The sequence below is a fragment of the Rhinolophus ferrumequinum genome, chromosome 10 (genome assembly GCF_004115265.2).
Source record: "Rhinolophus ferrumequinum isolate MPI-CBG mRhiFer1 chromosome 10, mRhiFer1_v1.p, whole genome shotgun sequence".
Lineage (NCBI taxonomy): Eukaryota > Metazoa > Chordata > Mammalia > Chiroptera > Rhinolophidae > Rhinolophus > Rhinolophus ferrumequinum.
The window spans coordinates 2,633,828-2,654,022 of record NC_046293.1 but is presented as its reverse complement, the minus strand read 5'-3'; the positions used below and the strand labels follow the sequence as shown (position 1 = coordinate 2,654,022).

General features: G+C 52.4%; 1 protein-coding gene across 2 annotated transcripts in view; it reads left to right on the top strand.

The window, feature by feature from the left end:
• The window catches only part of TBC1D22A (TBC1 domain family member 22A), a 273,872-nt gene that overhangs the window by 11,157 nt on the left and 242,520 nt on the right, over positions 1–20,195 (top strand). For both annotated transcript variants that reach the window (XM_033117741.1, XM_033117740.1), the window contains exons 2-4: positions 10,546–10,602; positions 11,377–11,693; positions 14,704–14,880. In XM_033117741.1, coding sequence (XP_032973632.1) covers positions 10,546–10,602; positions 11,377–11,693; positions 14,704–14,880 — 551 coding nt within the window. The remainder of the gene's footprint in view (positions 1–10,545; positions 10,603–11,376; positions 11,694–14,703; positions 14,881–20,195) is intronic.

Genomic DNA, 20,195 nt, shown 5'->3' with positions numbered 1-20,195 from the left:
CAGGCAGGCGCTCCCTGGCTCCCTGCTGTCTTCCCAGCACCAGCGTGGGGCCTGGCGTGGAGAAGGTACTCAGCCCGTGTTTGTGGAGCGACTTGAATGAAGCAGCAGCATTACAGGGTGGCCAGTGACCGTCAAGGCATGCCTGTGTCACGGTGCGCGCTGTCCAGGTGGAGACCAGGCCTCAGAGCTTGGCTGTCCACAGGCAGGCCCTCAGACAGTCTCCCATCGTGAGTTTTCTGCAACTTCCTTGACCTGTGGTGTCCAGGCAGCCTGGACAGAACCCTGCAGAGCTGGCGTTGATGTCAGGGGCCCGTCTCCTTCAGTTGTGCGTTCTCCCTTCTGAGCACGTCTCCAGCCTGTCCTGGTCAATGACCACCGCCTGGCGGCGACCCTGTTCTTGCATTAACCCTTAGCTTTACCCCATTCTTTGTTGTTCCCCTTCCCCTTCCCAGTGGGGCGTTTTAGTGGAGGGGGCCAGCATGGGGGAGGTCCTTCTAGTTGGGGTCCCTTCAGAGTGCCATCCTGGGGCACCTCTCCGCCTGCCCCTCCCTGACCCACCTGATGCTGTCCCTTTGGACCCAACCCTCTCACTTAGGTGTGAGCCTCTGTCACGTCCCAGGGCGGGAACCTAGATGATTCATTAGTTCTCAGTCGTTTGTTCTTGCGTCCGAGAGTTCTTCCCAGCGGCTGGGTTGTGTGATCATCAGGATGTATACAAATCGTACCCAGAAAAAACAGCTAACAGTCCCACTGTAGCCTGGTGACAACAAATCAGTACTCAAGTTTCATCGTCTTAGTTTGGGACAGGGTGATACAGTCATTTTCTGTCATTTTTACGTGAAGTGGACTGAAATGTTTCGTTCTGTGACGGTAGCATTGCTGACTTTTGTTGTTCCGAGTGGACTCGGGCCTGTTTACCGGTTTATTGAATGACGTTGGTCACCCAGGCCCTTGGTGCTTATCGAGCCCAGCCCCCAGGGCACACTCCCCTTCCTGGGTACCTGGGTCAGGGAGGGGACCTTCTGGTCCTTTGCTCTCTGTCCCTTCTTCCCTTCCTGAATTCTTCCTTTTCACATCTTTCTGTAAATATCATTTACATACCATATGTTTCACCCATTTCAAGGGCAAGATTCAATGTTTTTGGTATATTCAGAGTTGTAACCACCACCACAGTCAATTTGAGGACATTTGCGTCACCACAGTGGGAAACTCCGTGTTTATCAGCAGTGTTCCCTCCTCCCCAGCCCCGGGCGATACTAACCGATTTTTTTTGTTTGTATAGATTTGCCTATTCTGGACATTTTGTGTATACATGGGATCATATAGTATCTGGTCCTTCGTGATTGGCTTGTGTCACGTAGCGTGATATTTTCGAGGTCCACCCATGTTGGAGTGTGAGTCAGCGCTCCGTTCCTTTTTATGACCTGGTAATGTTCCATTGTGTACAAAGGTCACGTCCGATTCATCCGTTCATCAGTTGATGGGCCTTTGGACTGTTCCCACATTTTGGCTGTTATAAATAATACTGTGCAAATTTTTTGTGTAGATGTATGTTTTCATTTCTCTTGGGCATATACTTAGTGGAATTGCAGGGTCATGTGGCAACTATTGGACCTTTTCAGGACCTGTCACCCTGTTTTCCAAAGCGTCTCTACAGGTTTTTTTTTTGTTCCCATCAACAGTGTCTGAGGGTTTCGATTTCTCCGTCTTCTAGTCTACACTTACAGTATCTTTTTAATTTTTGCCATCCCACTGGGTGTGAAGCGGTATCTCATTGTGGTTTGACTCCGCGATTCCCTGATGGCTGAGGATGTTGAGCTTTCTGAAGGAGTTCTGTGTGCAGTGTGAAAAGCACGGGGTGGGGCGTGGAGACGTAGGGTTCTCGGCAATGTGGAGCACTCCCTTTGCTGACCTTTCCGGGTGAAGGAGACACTTCTCTGGTAGCTGTGTCTGCGTCGAGTTCATAAACACTCACATCACACAGCCAGAACAGTCTGTTTACAAAACCATAGTGCACTTACACACACCTAGGTGGCCCCGCCTGCCGCACACCTAGTGCCCTGGGCTACCAGCCTGGACGGCCGCTTACTGCACAGAACACCACAAGATTGGATCAAGAGGAAATGGTGCCCCCACGAGACACATAAACACAAGACGGATGAGGCTGCTGCCGGATAACACGGCTCCTGTGTCACAGCAAACTTTTTTATAAGGAGAAAGAGTCCCCTCTGAAGGAACGTAAAAGTCTAGTGGAGTCAATACACAAACCAGTAACAGGCGTTTATGACCAAGTATTATGTTCCGTACATGACTGATGAGCTCTGCTTTTATACGACCGGCAGTGCAGTGGGTGTGTTGACACCAACGTCACACACACACGTGAGTCATGCGTTGTGCTACGTCACTGCGGCCTCACTAGGCGACAGTTTTTCAGCTCCATTAAAATCTAGGGGACCCAAGGTATGCGGTCTGCTGTTGACCAAAATGTTGTTATGTGGCACACGACTGGACAGATTAATAAACGAACATAGAACAGACATGTACCCTCCATCCAGCGTAAGAAATAAGCTCTTATACATGCACAGTTGAGGCTGTTGGTTCTTTTCCTGGACCCAGCTCCTTACTGCACCACGCCCCCAGATAACCACTGTTTTGAATTTGTGTTTCCATGGCCACCCATGCAGTAGGGTTTCTGACCTTCATGTATGCATCCAAAAATCATATATACTGTCATTTTCCATTTTTTTTTTAAAGATTTTATTGGGGAAGGGAACGGGACTTTATTGGGGAACAGTGTGTACTTCCAGGACTTTTTTTTTTCTCCAAGTCAAGTTGTTGTCCTTTCAGTCTTAGTTGTGGAGGGCGCAGCTCAGCTCCAGGTCCAGTTGGCCGTTGCGGGTTACAGGGGACACAGCCCACCATCCCTTGCGGGAGTCGAGGAATCGAACCGGCAGCCTTGTGGTTGAGAGGACGCGCTCCAACCAACTGAGCCATCCGGGAGCTCAGCGGCAGCTCAGCTCAAGGTGCCGTGTTCAATCTTAGTTGCAGGGGGCAGAGCCCACCATCCCTTGCAGGAGTCGAGGAATCAAACTGGCAACCGTGTGGTTGTGAGCCCACTGGCCCATGTGGGAATCGAACTGGCAGCCTTCAGAGTTAGGAGCATGGAGCTCCAACTGCCTGAGCCACCGGGCCGGCCCCTCATTTTCCATTTGTGAGAACTTCCTATAAATGATGTCATACTGTGTATATTCAACTTACTTTTCAATGTCATGTTATGACATTTACCTATCTTAATTCATGTAGCTGTAGTTCATTCATGGTTTTTGTGGTTACTGTTCCATTATATGTATGCATTCTGGTGTTTATTAATTATATTCAGTTGATAACGAACATCCAGATTGTTCTTAAAAAAATTTTTTTTAAGTTACCAAACATTGCTGAACCTGTTTGCCTGTGTATTTGGGCAAGGCTGTAACCTTAGTGTACATACCTGAGAAATGGAATTACGTCATGTGCATCTGCTTTTCATAAAGAATCACTGGGGTTCTCTTTAAAACAGTGAATTACTGTACTGTTTTAAAGCAGTATAATTTATTGAAGAGTTTATTGGTTAGTATAATTTCAAAAGAAAGGTTTCATTATCTGAAATGAGGTAGTATGTTAGTTGCCACTTATATATTTTTTTAAATGGCTTCAGTTGGAGCCTGTTTTTCTTTTTAGCTATGCAAGACCAAATAAAAATGCAATTTTAATGAGATAAAATGAGGTTCCTTTTAGTCTGAGCTTGAACTTTGTTGGAGCATTTTGTGCTCGATAAACACAAGTGGTGTGCCCATGAAGAATTCATGAGTTTGCTGCTGTGCTGGAGGGAAGAGACGCGCAGCCTGCAAGGCTGCAGGGCTTCTGGGAAAAGGACACGCACGTGTGGCCTGTGGCCGGCCAGGCTGCCCGCTGGCCTCTAGCCGCGTCAGTGTTCTGGCACATAATGGAAGAATGCAAATGTTCAAGTAGGTTGATCTTACTGGTAAACGCTATTTGTAGATCACTTTGCAGGATTCAAACGTCTGCCATACATACTTAGCTGTCTCATTCACGTTCTTATTCCCATTTCTGGGATGAGGAAGCTAAAGCCAGAGCAGTTTCTTGCTTAACACTGTGCCAGGCTGGGACTGAAATCGGAAGAAGGCCATTGCAGGCTGTCAGCTGGGACCTAAGCTTGCGCTGGCAGTTGTAACAATTAGTCCTGGGCTCTCCGTGGGGCTCCTTGCTCTTCCTCAAAAGCATGACGGCTGGATTCCAGGAGAGAACCCAGGAGGAGCTGGTGGGAGCTCGATGACCTTTAAACACATTCCATCTATTGAGATTCACATGTATTATAATCCACCCATTTAAATTCACACACAACACCATTCACTCATTTAAAGTGTAAACTTCAGTCTCAGTGTATTCAGAGTTGTGTACCTATCGTCACGGTCAATTTTAGAACATGTTTATCACCTCGAAAAGAAACCCTGTACTCTTTAGCTGTCACCTCCCCCCCCACCCCAGCTTCCCACCCCCGACCCCAGGCACCTGCTAACCTGCTTTCTGTCTATAGATTTGTCCATTCTAGACATGTTGTATGAATGAAATCACACAATGGGTGTTGTTTTGTGGCTGGCCTCTTGCACATAGCAGTGTGCTTTCCAGGTTCTTCCGTATGGTAGCCCATCTCAGTCCTTCATTTCTTAGCTGAATAACAGTCCATTGTGTGGATAGACCACGTTTTCTTTATCTGTCCATCTGGTGATGGACATTTGGGTTGTTTCTGCTTTTTGGCTATTATGAGTAATGCTGCTGTGAACATTCCGGTACAGGTTTGTGTGTGGACATGTGTTTTCATCTCTCTTAGGTATATACTGGGAATGGAATTACTGGGTCATACGGTAACTCTATATTTACTTGTCTGGGAAATTGTCAAGACTGTTTTCTGAAGCGGCTACACCATTTTTCATTCCCACCAGCACATTGTGTAAGAGTTTCATTTTCCCATATTCTCACCATCACTTGCTGTTACCTGTCTTTTTTAATTTTAGCCATCTAGTGTGTGTGAAGTGGTATCTCACTGTGGTTTCATTTCCTTAATGACTAGACGTTGAACATCTTTTCATGTGTTGTTTGGCCATTTGCATATCTTCTTTGGAGAAATGTCTATTCAAATTCTTTGTTCATTTCTAAATTAGTTTATCTTTTCATTATTGAGTTGTAAGAGTTCTTTATATATTCTAGATGCAATCCCTTGTCAGATATGTGATTTGCAAGAAATTTCACCTATTCTCTGGGTTGTGTTTCTACTTTCTTGATATGTCCTTTGAAGCACCAAGGATTTAAATTTTGACAATGTCCAGTTTATCTGTTTGTTGCTATTGTTGCTTTTGGTGTCATTCTAAGAAACCATTGCCTCGTCTAAATCCTTCAAGATTTACTCCTGTATTTTCTGCTAAGAGTTTTATTTACATTTAGGTCTTTGATTTTGAGTTAACTTGTACAGGTTGAGAGGCTCATGTGCAACTTGCTTTTTTGGCATGTGGATATCTCCTTGTCCCAGCACATTTGGTGAAGGACAGTTCTGTCCCCATTGGTACACTTGTAAAAAATCAGTCGACTGCAAATATGCGGGTTTCTCTCTGGACTTTCAGTTCTCTTCCACTGATCTCTATGTTTATCCTTATGCCAGTACCATACTGACATGATTACTGAATCTTTTGGGAAGTTTTGAAATCTGGAAATGCGATTTCTCCCACTTTGTCCTTTTTGAAGGTTTTTTTGGTTATTCTAGATCCCTTGAGTTTCCATATAAATTTCTGGATCAGCTTGTCAATTTCTGCAGAGAAACTAGCTGGGATTTTGATAGAGATTGCAGTGGGTCTGTGTTGAATTTTGGGAGCTCTGCAGTCTTAACAATATTAAGTGTTCTGATACATGAGTGTGGGTGTCTTTCCTGTGATTAGGTCTTCCGTAATTTCAACAATATGTTTTAGTTTTCAGAGCATACATTTGACACAACTTTTGTTAAATCTGTTTCTAAATGTTTCAGTCTTTTTGGTGCTATTATAAGTAGAATTTTAAAAAGAATTTCATTTTTGGGTTCATTGAAAGTATATAGAAATATAATTAATTTTTGTATATTCATCTTGTATCTTGAAACCTTGCTGAATTTGTTTTTAAGTTCTGATCCTTTTTTTAGTGGATTTCTTAAGATCTATATACAAGATCTACAAGATCGATATACAAGATCACGTTATCTTGTTAGTTTTACGTCCTCTTTTCTAACCTGGATGCCCCTCAGTTCTTCCTCTTGCCTGATGGCCCTGGGTAGACCCCGCAGCCAGTGTTGAGGGAAGTGGGGAGAGCCGACCTCCTCTCTTATTCCTGGTCTTAGGGGGAAACGTTCAGCTTTCACCGCTAAGTATGATGTTAGCTGTGGGTTTTATGGATGTTCTTTGTCAGAATGAGGACATTTCCTTCTATTCCTGGTTTGCTGAGCCTTTTTATCATGAAGGGGTGGGTGTTGACTTTTTTCAAATGTGTTTTCTTCTGTGACTACAGAGATGATCACGTGGTTTTTGTCCTTTTTTCCTATTAATATGGTCCTTAGTTGATTTTGGTTGTTACACTAGCCTTGCATTCCTTGGATAAATCCCACTTTATCATGATGTATAATTTTTGTTTTATGTTGTTGGGTTTGGTGTGCGTGTATTTTGTTGGGGATTTTGCGTGTGTATCTGTAAGAGATACTGATCTGTAGTTTTCTTGTGATGTCTTTGTTTGGTTTGGTATCAGTAATAATACTGGCCACACAGAATGAGTTGGGAAGTGTTTCTTCTGCTTCTGGATTTTGGAAGAATTTCTGAAGAATTGGTATTCTTCTTTATATATTTAGTAGAATTGACCAGTGAAAACATTTGGACCTGGGCTTTCTGTAAATAGTGTTTTGATGACTAATCCAGTTTCTTCACATTTTATATGTCTATTCAGATTTCCTTTTTCTCCTTTGGTAAATTTCAGTTTTTTTTCTTTTTTTTCCTTTTTCTGGGAATCTGTCCATTCATCTAAGTAACCTAATTTGTTGCTGTGTAATTTCATAATATTCTCTTGTATAATCCTTTTTCTTGCTGTCAGCTCGATAGCAGCGTCCTCTCCTTCATTTCTGATGTTCGTACTTCGAGTCTTCTAACGTTTCCTCTTAGTCCAGCGAAAGATTTGTTAACTCTGTTCATCGTTTCAAAGGACCACCTTTGGTTTTTTTCCTTTATTTTTCTCTACCGTTTTTCTGAGGCCGTATATTTTAAAGAAGTAACCAGACCAGTGGTTTTCAGTGATTCCCCTGGCCTCCTGCTGTGGTTCCTCGGAGTTTCATCTTCTCAGTTTCTGTCTGAGTGGCAGGGGGACAAGCGAGTGGGCGGGCTTCTCCTGCGACTCCTACGTCTCCTGCTTCCTCACTTCTCCATTACAGCTCTGCCTCTGCCTGTATTGTGTTTCCATGTAAAAATTCTTCTGAAAAGTTGGTTTACTGCTTAACACCCCCCACCCCTCACACATTAAATGAAACCCCGCAGGACAACAAAACTGGAGCTGCGTGTACTAACACTGGCACATAAAAAACAATCTCAAAGGGCGGCTGGATGGCTCAGTTGGTTAGAGCGCGAGCTCTTAACAAGGTTGCTGGTTCGACTCCCGCATGGGATGGTGGGCTGTGCCCCCTGCAACTATAGATTGAAAACGGCCACTGGACTTGGAGCTCAGCTGCGCCCTCCACAACTAGATTGAAGGACAACGACTTGACTTGGAGCTGATGGGTCTTGGAAAAAACACACTGTTCCCCAATAAAGTCCTGGAAATACACACTGTTCCCCTTCCCCAATAACATCTTTAATAAAAAAAAAAACTTGAAAGAGAGTGAAGTTGCAAAAAGGTATATACAGAGGGTGCCAAAAGAATGTGCACATTTTAAGAAAGGAAAGAACTGTATTAAAATTGTAATACTCAATATATACTGGTAACAAAAGATGGATACAGGTCACGTTTGACTCTGCAATTATAAGAGGTGCTCAGAGTGGTTCCCATCAGCGTCCAGACACTTCTCATTACGGCGAACTATGGCTTGAGCAACGTTGACCAAAGTGTCCACTTGTACATTTTTTTGGCACCCCCGGAATATGTGTATGTATGGTAATACTGACACAACCTTTGCAGATGTGCAGAATGATAGCACGTTGCCTAGAGATCCAGGAGTCTTCAGTGGAAATGTAAACACTTGCATGCGAATTGCAAATGTCCAGTTCGGGTTGGTGGTTACCCGTGAGGAGGCAGGTGGGGAATAGATTGTGAGGCAGAGTGTTAGGCTTCATGGAGCTGACGCCCCGCGAGGTCGGCGAGCCATTCGGCTGCCTGTGTAAGCTGCGTTCTGCCCCTCGGTTTCCTGACCTTTCCAGCTTCTGGAGGCTGCCCGCGTTCCTTGGCTTGTGGCCCCGTTTCTCTGTCTCCAGAGCCAGCCGTGCAGCGTGGCGCTGAGCACAGCCGGGAAAGTTCTCCACTCTTGGGGCCTCTGATTCGATTGGGCCCCCCTGGATAATCCAAGGTTCACCCCCAAGGTTTATGTCCTTAAGCACGTCTACAAAGCCCCCTTTGCCAGGTGAGGTGACATTCACAGGTTCTGAGGATTAGCATGTGACATCTTTGAGGGGCCATTATTCCACTGACCACACCGCCTGAATGACAAAGGGGCCTCTATTTACAAGAAGGTGTTTAGGAGTCAGTAAGGAAAGGGTAAACAGCCCCTTAGAAAATTGGCCCAAGGGTCTGAACAGGCAGTTTACAAAAGCAGTGTCACATACAAACAAAAGTGTTTAAGGATTGTTCTGCCTCCCTGGTAACCGAGGAGACGCACCACCGCCATCGAGACCACTTTTCTCCCGTCAGGTTAGTGACGATTTATGGTCTGTCCACGTGGCTGTGGGAATGGGAGCATTCTGTCTGTGGCCGTGTGTGCCGACAGCCCTATAAATGCGTCCTTTATGTCCCCGGCACTCCATTTCTGGGAACTTGTACTCGTGAAGTTCTCATAGTTGTGGGCAGGTATTTGTCCCCAGAGACGTTTATTGCTGTTTTGTAATCACAGTTTTAAGCACGTTGAATGTCTCACAGTCAACATTGGTCAAATAAGTTACGGTGATATGGTGGCACAGTGTGACGCGAGAGGTGACACTGTCCAGGGAGATGGCACAGGCAGTGATGAGTTCACTGGTGCTCTTTTTATTATTGCAATTTTTAAATACTTAAAAAGTTCAGAAGTAAGGATAGATTTGCCAGGAATTGCGGAGAAATGCGTACAGAAACCTTGTGTGACCTTTCATCACTATGATTTTAAATTTACATATGCTGCATATATTTTTGTATGTATCAAACAGTACATATAAAGTAAATAAATGCATTTAAGTAAATTGAAGAATAGTGACATGGGGAAATAGTTACGATATATTGCTGAGTCAAAAGGTCGGATTTCATTCTGTTTCAATAAATTAGAACATTTATCTGCATGCCCAACATGTCAGTGTATCTACCCCGCCCCCCAAGGTACTTCATCAGAATGGCCAGTGGCTGTCCTTCCATGGGGACCGCACGTCTGAGCACGTCTGTGCCTTAAACAGTGGTGTTTATTTCATGCGAATGGAAGTCTGAAGGAGGAGGTCCTGGGCGGACTGGCCCTGGTACAGTTCCAAAGAGACCTGCACTCTTTTCCCTCCTCCCCTGCCACCCACCGTGGGGGGCTTTATTCCTCCTGGTTATTTCTCACGGTGGCAAGATGACTGAGGAACCCCTGGGCCTCACATCTGTGACCCAGGCAGGAAGAGGGGGCAAAGCCGAGGGCTAGCGTGTGCTGGCTACACTGTCTCCTGTTCCGCTAGGGAGAGCTGCGTTTATGCCGACTGACCTGCTGTCACATGGCCACCCCTGGCTGGAAGTCCCCGGGAGGAAGCCGTAGGGGGTTGCTGAGCTAACCAAAGTGGTCATCTGCCACGCGGGTTATTTTGTCGTCATCTGTTTTCCAAATTTACTCTGATGAGCATAAGACTTTTTAAATAAGTCTTACTATAAAATAAGTTTTTAATAAGAGTGGTGCTCGATGAGTCTCCAGACGGGCATTTCAGGGTCAGGGCATTTGCTGGCTCTGAGTGCTGCCAGCTCCCAGCAGCCCTGTCACTGGTCGGTGCCCGAGGCCTGTGTGACGCTGTCAGGGCTGCGCTTCTGGGCGGCTGTGCTGAGGCCCATTTGCAGGGAGGGCTGAATGCCCTGCTTGTTTGTGGGGGGTGAGCTTGTATGGCCCATTCATACCTTTGAGGGGCCCTCAGGACTCCGGGGTGGCTGGAGGGCGACCTGTGGCAGCGGATGGAGAGTTGCTTCCCTCGGGCATGTGGGTTTCCAGGAGCTGGTCTTCCCGAGTTGGGGGTGGGCCTTTGGGAAAGCTGAAAAGAAGCTAATTGTGTTCTCTTTCGTTTTAAATAGCATCCAGCATGTGTATGGCGCCCAGCACCCTCCTTTTGATCCACTGATGCATGGCACGTAAGTGGAGCCTCAACTCTACAGTGCTGTTCAGGCCGTTTGGGGGGCTGTGGTGACCCCTCAGCTCCCTGGAATTCCTGAGCGGGAGGAAAGTGGCCTTTTGTTCAGCAAACCCATCAAGCAATGGCTTGGATGACACACTGCTGGCCTTGCTGAGCTCACCCTCGGGGAGGCAGCCATGGAAGCCACAGCTGAAGTGGGATGCCATGCAGGAGAGCACGAGCTGGCACCCCTCAGCCGGTGGGCAGGGCCTGGCTCCGGCCGGCTGTCGGGTGGTGAGTCATTTCTTCGCTCTCCACTGCAGTCCGTCCGCTGCCTGTGACCACTCCTCCACCAGAGGCGAGCGACAGGAAGTTACCCAGCGTGTGTGTGTGTGTGTGTGTGCGCGCGTGCGTGTTCCTGGGTCCCCCGGGAGTGTCCTGAGTAATACATGCTACATGCCTGTCCGTACCCCCAGGGCCTGCACCCCGCTCCAGCTGCTGCCTCGGAGGTTGGCAGGCATGGGGGTGGGAGACTGCGCTGGCACCGGGCACCATCCACCGCCCCGGTGTGGCTCGGGACCTAGGCCCGAACGGCGGAGCGCGGCGCTGTGCTTCGGCACGCACCACCTCTTCCAGGGTAGACGCTCAGCGCGAACCCCGCTGTCGTCCCCGCCTTTCCCGTCACTAAATCCTCAGCAGTCCTGTACCTTTTCACCTGGGGTTCCCTTCTGCCCGGTTGTGGGGCGAGGCCTCGGGGCTGCGGGGTCCAGTGGAGACTGCCCTTGCTTTGCAGCTTGCTCAAGGCCGCGCCCAAGGTGCCGACCACACCGGTGAAGGCCAAGAGAGTCAGCACCTTCCAGGAGTTCGAGAGCAACACCAGCGACGCCTGGGATGCGGGCGAGGACGACGACGAGCTGCTGGCCATGGCGACTCAGAGCCTCAACAGTGCCGTGGTCATGGAGACGGCCCACCGCGTGCTGCGCAACCACAGCCAGCGGCAGGAGCGGCACCAGCGGCAGGACGGGCCCGCGGCAGAGCCTCCTCCCTCTCCCAGCGGTGACCTCCGGCTGGTGAAGTCTGTCAGCGAGAGCCACACGGCCTGTCCTGCAGGTGGGATGGGGACTCGAGAGGACGTGCGTGTCTGCGGACGGAAAGGGCTGGGGTCACCGTGCTGGGGACGGTTAGGAGGGATCCCTTCGCGTCTGCAGCAGGGCCGTGGGGCGGTCATGCCCGCGGCCGCAGGCCTTCCACGCTCATCTCTGTTCTCCTAGCTGAGTGCCTCTCCTCCAGGTGGAGTGGCACGGCATGTGGCTTTCATGGGCTGGTTGACAGGGCCACAGTGAGCGCAAGGGCTCAGGAACCACCCCCCCACCCCGAGTGTGCCCTGCTTGCAGTGGGGTGACGTTTCCAGTTGGGGGCCCAGCCAGCCACACGTGCAGAGGGCGTACCTCATTTGGCAACTTGCAGTGACCCTCAGGGCACATGCGCGTGGGCTCGGGGTGGGGGGGGTCCTATTTTTGGAACTGCCATGTTCAGATTATGACCTGCAGAGGGTGGGTCATGTCTCGTTGCGTACCCGCGCGCCTGGCATTCGGCGGCCCTTGTTCAGACCGCGCTCATTACTTTCGCCCTTTCAGTGTTGGAAGGTCTGTGAGGTAAGAGCCGGTGATTTAATGAGCATCTGCGGTGGTTTGGGCGCTGGCCTCAGGGCTTGGGGTGCCCCGGGGGGGCAGGCCAGAGGGTGCCTTGCCTTGTGCAGAGTCCTGTCTGGCGAGGGGGGCCCGTCACATGTCAGCTGGGGCTGCTGTCACAGCAGTTACCAAGTTTAAGTCTCACAGAAAATTACGTCCTTACCGCCTGGAGGCTGGAAGTCCGAGCGCAGGGAGCCAGCCGCTCAGGTTCTGGTGAGGGCCCTTCTGCGTCGCAGATGGCCACCTTCTGGTCGTAGCCTCTCGGCGAGGAGCAGCCAGCTGTCACGGGCACTCAGCTCCCATGGGGACCCCCTTCATGACCTCATCCAGCCCTCCTCTCGTCCCAGGGCCCGTCTTCCTAACACCGTCACGTGAGGCGGGGAGGGCTTCAGCCCAGGACTGTGGGGTCACAGCAGCCAGGCAGCGACGCACGTAGTGTGTGGCTGGGGAGCCGTGGGGTAGCCGCCTGCTGTAGAGCCAAGTGAGGGGTGCTCCGGGCGCGTGTGCTACGAGGGGGCCGCTGGCAGTTTGCCTCCCGCCTCCGCCCGCTTAGGGTCGGCCGTCTTTGTGTTCTGGGCGAGCCTTGTGCGCACTTGCACTACTGATAGTCACAGCTGGCACTTACCCATCATTTCCTGTGCGCCAAGGACCACGACAAGCCCTGGGAACGAATAAGCGCGCTACACTTCGCAGCAGCCCTGGGCTCTGCTCACAGGAGAGGTGGGAGGTCGTGAGGCTCGCCCGGTGCCGCGGCCTGGGGTGCAGACCCAGCGCCCCTGCTGTTAGCCCCCGGCCTCGCCCGCAAGCAGGGCTTCTCCCAGGGGCCACGCGGCAGGGTCTCAGGATGTCCTCGGCTGCACACCTGGGGCGGCTGTGTGCGCTCCTGCACCAAGAGGCTGGGCGCCGTGGTGCTGCTCAGCCGGCGAGACCCCCACCTGCACGTGCGAGGCCTGCTGGACCCTGCCCTCGAGCCCCAGGCGCTGCTGGTCCCCTCTTGGGATCTGACCCCTTTGGTGGTGGCAGCGGCCGGGGTAGCAGAGCGGGCAGGACACATGGGCCTATTTGCAGCTTTTGGGCCTCCTGGCCCGTGAGTCACAGGACAGCTTACTCAGCGGTGGTGTCAGGATGACACACATCAGTCCTGGTCCTCGTGGGCCCGGGGCTGGCACAGCGAGGCCTCCATACCTGTGTGGTGACTGGCAGTCCAGTGGGAGAACCCAGCACTTGGGAGCTTTCATTCCATGGGCGGATGGAGCCTGGAGTGGTGCCCAGGACCCAGAAGCTTCCTCGGGGGGAAGTCCCAGTTTGGGCATGAGGGCTCCTGGACATGAGGTGAGGCCGTCCTCGTTGGGGAGGCCCAGGTTGGCAGGTCTGGCCGGCTTCCCTGGGGAGGGGTTGTGTTTTGCTCACGCCTCACAAGTTCCTGAAGGGAGGGACCTCGCCCCAGTTACCTTCGTTTCCCCGGGGTGTCTGGTGTAGTCACACAAATGCTGCTGAAGTAAGCCTGGCGACCCTGTGGCTGTCTCTCTGTCCTCCCTCACCCCCATGGCACCCACGGTTGTCCCTTCACAGGGACCTACTCCCCAGGGCCAGGCCAGGGCCACTGCTAAAAGAGGGACCCGTGACTTCCATTTTATTTTGTTGCTCATATGAACAGCGTTTTGTGATTCTCACGTCCCGGAACATTCCACGTCATGGGGGCACAGTCCACTTAGAGCACTGCCTGTCCTGCTGCGTGGCTGTGCCACTGCCAGCATTTATGTGGATGCCTGTCCCTTCACAGTGGGCCGCCATGGGGAGCAGATGTCACCTGCCAGTGCCTGCGGGCCTGCTGCTGCCATCAATTTGGGCCTGGATGGGTGGTGGCCTGAAAGTTAGGTGACGGGCAGCGCGGGGCTCGTAGGCTGACCTCCCTTGCCTGCTGTCCTGACGTTCTTACTAAACGTCTGAGAAGTCTGTCGCTTTTGTACCAGACGTCAGATGCACTTGGCTTGTTTTAGGGTGGCTTTCCTCCATGCTCAGGCCTGGGCGACGCATGCAGGCACCTTCCCGCCCTACACCCACAGATCCTCGGGTCGTGTCGTCTGAGTAGGCCTGATCTGGGGGTGCCTTGGCCTCTGTCACGTCCTGCGGTGGCCCGGAGTTTTCTGGTTGTCATTGTCTTGCTTCTGTGTGGGGTGTGTCTATTTTACTGATGGATAATACTATAGCAGGAAGGCGGGCGAACTTCCTAAGTAGTCGCTAGTTTCATCTATTGCTCAAGGAACCAGGGTCCGCACAGCTCAGTGCTGGGAGGAAGGGACAGTTGTGACATGGCAGCATTCACATAGGGAAAGCGGCGCAGCAAGTGGGAGGCCTTCTCAGGGGGAACGTGGCAGTCAGAAAGTCCCACAGGCCGTCCTCACCCTCTGTTGTCTCTCCCTCCGCAGAAAGTACCAGCAGCACAGTCCCTCTGCAGAGGTCCCAGTCTCTCCCACACTCAGCGACTGTTGCGCTGGGTGGCACATCGGAGCCCAGTACCCTCAGCAGCTCAGCGTTAAGTGAAAGAGAAGCCTCCCGGCTCGACAAGTTTAAGCAGCTCCTTGCTGGGCCCAACACGGACCTGGGTAAGTCCCTGGGGTGGCAGCTGCGCAGGTGCGCCTTGTTTCTGAAAGAGGTCCAGTTCTTGAAGGACCCGTCTTTGTCATTGACTGCGCTTGCTTCCCCGTGTACCTTACGTTGTTTACTGTGTTTTGTTAATATGCGTCCAGTGCAATTTGATCAGTATTTTCTGTTCTTTTATTTTCTTAAGGCCCCAGCTGCGTTCTCCCGGTTTCTTAGAGCTGCCCCTGGTTTGCTCTGTGAGGCTGGTGGGGGGGCAGCCTTGCCCTTCGCAGTGTCCCTGGGGCAAGGAGCTCAGTGCCGGCAGGACCACTGCTGACTTTGCACCTTCCTGCTGGGTCTCCCAGTCGGCATAGAGTGTGGTAGGCTGTGGGCACTGCAGGGGAGCCGTCGGGCCTGCAGGGGACAGTGGTGTCACCAGTGTGGTTCTTGTGGGTCATGATACCTATCCCCTGGACGCTCTGCAACCAGGCTCTGAGGCACGTGCTCGCTGCTGAGTTCGTCTGCTGGAATTGCGCTGGAACCTGCATTCTTTCATTTATGTATCTCCCCTTTGTCAAGTGCCGCCCTGTGCTAGGCGTTTCGCTGGATGCTGGCGCTTTCAGCAAGGTCAGGAGATCACTCCTGGTTGCAGGGCAAGTGCCGCAGGAGCCCTGAGGGCCTGGCGCCCTGAGGTGGGCAGTGCCGCGCTCGGCCAGCAGGTGGCGTGCGAGGCCCATGGATGGGTGGCGCCGAGCAGCCAGCTGGGGCGGAGCCTGGCCTCGGGGGAGCAGCCTGCCTGGGGCCCAGGAGGCGGCCCCGAAGGTCTCGGAGCCTCGTTCTGGGGTTCTGGGTACTGTTCTCACGGGGGGCTCCCTCTAGTTTTGCTGGTTTTTGCACACGCACATGTTAGGCATTTGCCTGTGCTGAAGGGCGTGTGGTGAAAATGAGTTCCTTTGCCCCCGCCCCCTTCCCTCCCTGTGCTCGTTCCCGTGTGTCTTCGTCCAGAGATGGTCCATGCAGTGCTGGGTCAGACTGTTCATTTTGACATAATGTCAAATTATAGAAAAGTTGCATGAATAGTACAAGCACCTCCCGTATACTCTTTACTCAGAGTCATCAATTGTTTACATTTTGCCCCGTTTTCATTCTCATCATGCACGTGCCGTGTGTACACGTGTTTTCCTTGAACTGTTGGGGCATGTCCCCTCGCTCCTGAAAACTTCACTGTGTGTTTCCTGAGAACAGGACGTTCTCTCAGTGGAGTCCCAGAATCACTGTCAAAGTCAGGAGATGTGTGGAATCTAAAGAACAGAGTAAACGAGCAAACTAAACAGAAACCGACTCGGAGATAGAAAAAACGGGGGGTTGCTAGACGGGAGGGGGTGGGGGTGGGGACAAGGTAAGGGGATGAGGTGCGACTCACACTGTTGCCGCGGGGACATGAAGGGCAGTCTGGGGGACGTAGTCGATAATGCTGTAAGGATTTTGGAGGGTGTGAGATGGGCACTTGCCTTACTAGGGAGACCACTTCATGGATAGTGGAGGTGCCTGACCACTGCCCTGCACACCCGAAGCTGAAGCTGAATAAAGCTGTACGTCAACTACAATTTCACATATGTATAGTCGCAGGATGTGGGGTACAGCGCAGGGAATAGAGTCAATGGAATTGTCACAGCACACACGATGTCAGAGGGGTGGTCGGTTATCACCTTGTGAGGGGTGTAAATGTCTAACCATTACATTCTTTTGTGCACCTGAAACTAATAATAATAAAAAAAAGGACATTTAGCAATAGTACCATACGGTACTATTATGTAATCCACAGTCCACATTTGACCATATATCTTTCCTCTAGTCCAGAATCCCGGGGGACCCCGTGCTGCGTTCGTGTCACGTCTCCTGTCTGTGTTAACCAGGTGCGGAGCCCAGCCTTGCGCCCCGTTCTTTGACCTGGGTGTCATTGCAGAGTGCGGGCCCCTCGGCGTAGGCTGTCATGTCCTCCTGAGGAGATTTGGGCCGGTCAGGGCATCTGTGCTCTTGGTGGCTGTCGCAGGAGGCCGTGGTGCTGCTTTGTCCTGTTGCTGACGACATCCTCTCTGACCACCTGGTTAAGGTGGGGTCTGCCAGTTCTTCCAAGGACGAGGTGCTCTCTGTCCTTGGTAATTTGTGGAGCTACCTTTGAGGTCTGTGCGTTTGCACATGTGCCTTCTTTCTCCACAGGAATGGTAGCATTGTTGCTCTCATTTTGTACACGGCACCGTGTGTTTCCTGTGAAACCCTGGAGAACGCCGTAGCCTGTGCAGTGCTCTGAGCATGCCGGTCGCGGTGCCCGTCGGCGTTTGCCACCCCTCCTGATGGTCACTCCAAACTGTTACTGCAGGCGACTTGACAGCTGTTCTTCAGATGTCCCACCCTCCTCTGTGCTGGGGACGTTCAGGAGCATCGCTAATGTGGGAGGGGGAGAGGGAGAGCTTGAGGACCGGGTGGGAGTCTCCCCGCCACGCTGGGAAGGACAGGTGGCTCGTGCGTGAGGGACGTACCATAGCCACTGGCTTTTCTGGTTCCCCCACACACGTCTGCCTTTCAGGCAGGGTAGGGAGGCCAGTGAGAGTGGAGGGTGTGGGGATGGGCTGCTGCGTGGAGTGCTGGCCCCACTGCTTCCTCGCCGTGACCTGGCCCTTGGGCCGGCCTGGCGCCTTCTGGGCTCAGTCCCCTCATTCATCTGTAGGTGTAACGGCAGCTGTACCAGTTGTGCAGCTAATACACAGAAAGCACTTAGGAGGGCGCCCAGCACGTCATAGAAACTCAGGAGACGTTATTTTCTATTTGCATTGACCCATTTATCTTCTAACTTGACTCTTAGAACGTGGGCATATGTGGCCACTTTCATGATCGTTGACACGTCAAGGCAGTTTCTAGATGCTTTCTTGGTTCTGTTCCACTGTTTCTAATGGTAGGTGGCAGGGAGAGAGCTGATGAGAACAAGATTGCCTGATGGAATCCTGTTCTGAGCCAGGATCTGAGCCCCCAGTTAGAACCTTCTCATGGACTTTGTCACTGGGGTAACTTGGGAACTTAAAATCATACTTAAAAATAAAGCTTTCAAGACTTGTGGGAAAATGCGTGGATGGATGGATAGACTGAAAGGTTAACGTGTAAAAATCTTCTTTTGTTAGGTTGGAGGGATTACGGGGTTTTTTCTCTTTCTTCAGAATTCTGTTTAAATATCACATCTAACACCAAAAAAGCTAAACCCAAGGCTTTTACAGCTAAACAATGACTGGATTTGTGTTTAGTGGCAAGAGAAAATAGCTGGTAAGTTGCTTGTTTTTGTAAGGCATTTAAGATCGCTTCGGAAGACAGCAGAATGTATCGTCTTCACGTTACATGAAAGACGCAAGCGGCAAACGCCAGTCAGTGTTGGAAAGCCGATTGCCGTGGTAAGAAGTGCCCACAGGAACAGTTCTCCTGCCGAGGGCCAGCCTGTCCAGCGGGTGTGACTTCCCGTTTAGCTTGCGCTGGTGGGAGCCTGGGTTGAGCGTGGCAAACAAGTGTGACAGCTCCTTCGGCCCTCTCAGGGACCCGGACGTCCCCACACACGGCTGCCTGCTCCGGTGCCCACGGAAATGGCACTCGGAGGCCTCTGCATGGCAGTGCAGTCTGGCAGTGTGTGGGGTCCGTGCGGTGGGGCCTGAGGTCACACGGTGTGTGACGCGTCCCCTGGCACTGCAGGCGTCAGAAGTGAGCGCAGAAGGGCCAGGTCTGTGGGGCTGGCCGGCCTCCACATGAGCACGTGATCTGGGCTGTGAGGTGGGGGGCACTCAGTAGACGGCGTGGGGAGCAGAGGGTTTTTTGGTTGGGGGGTTTGGGGTCGTTTACCCCGAGTTAGATGTGCCCTCAGGGCCCGGGGCTGGAGGACAGCCTCCCCGGGCGGTGATGGCGGGGAGGAGGCAGTGCAGCCCCCGAGCCAGGGGACCGACTCTGAGGAGGAGACCCAGCCTCCTGTGTCATCAGCCATAACAGGGGATCGGGCCGACCCTGCAGCGTCCTTGCAACGTAGGAGGTGACGTCCGAAAGGTGCCCGCCTGCTTCCTTCCCTGACCAGGGGTCATTGAGCACCTGCTCCTGGTGGAGGCACTGGGGCGAAGCAGGGTGCCAGACCCCGGGGGCCCTGCCCACACATTCTCGTGTGGGGACATGGCCGTCCTGGCGCGTGGAGACGGCCGTCCGGGCGTGGGGTGATGGCCGTCCTGGCGCAGGGAGATGGCCGTCCGGGCGCGGGGAGACGGAGGTCCGGGCGCGGGGAGACGGCCGTCCGGGCGCGGGGAGATGGCTGTCCGGGCGCGGGGAGACAGATGTCCGGGCGCGGGGAGACGGCCGTCCGGGCGCGGGGAGACGGCCGTCCGGGCGCGGGGAGACGGCCGTCCGGGCGCGGGGAGATGGCTGTCCGGGCGCGGGGAGACAGATGTCCGGGCGCGGGGAGACGGAGGTCCTGGTGCGGGGAGATGGAGGTCCGGGCGCGGGGAGACGGACACACACGTGAAGTCAGTCCTCTAGCAACTGTCAGAGGTGTTACGTGCGTGTGGAGAATAAAACTGCTGACTGATAGAGGCTGGTGCTGCCCTAGAGTGAGTGGGCAGCAGACCCTCGGGCGTGGGGTCAGTAAGTCCTCACCTAACACCTTCCCTAGGCTCTGCGACTCTAAGCGAAACGACCTATAACGAAACCCTTCAGTTCCTTTGTTGTCTCGTCAACGTCATAACAAATGATGTGGAAGTGAAATGACGCTATTCTAGGACCTGCCGTGCTTTTCGGGGAGACCGCCAGGAAAGTGTGCATTTGCAGGTGGGGAGTAGCTTCCAAGGGAGGGGGCAGCGGGGCACAGGTCCTGGGGTGCAGTGGGGCTTCCTGCCTGTGGCATGGAGAGCAGCTGTAGAGGCTGGGGCCTGCTGGGAGAGGGGAGGAGGCCAGCCAGGCAGGAAGGGTTAGGTCCTGGGGGCTGAAAGGCCAGGAGAAGGACCTCAGCTTTCACCCTGGTGGCATCAGAAAGTGGTGGCTGTTCTGTGGAAGGAGGGGCCCTGAGGACTTCTGGGCAGGGCGCTGTGGTGGCGTTGTCCTTGGGCAGCCACTTGGGAGTGGGGAAGGGAGGGACTGGAGGGACAGGGAAGAATTGGGGGAATAGATGGAGGAAGGAGCCAAGGGTCCTGGCAGGCGTGGGTGAGGTGGGGTGGTCAGTTCCTCAGGCTCTGGAGGGCAGGCCAGTGGGCCCTGTGCCTGGTTGGACATAAAGCTGAGTAGACTGGGGAGAAAGAGGAAGCCAAGACTGTCATAGCTGGGG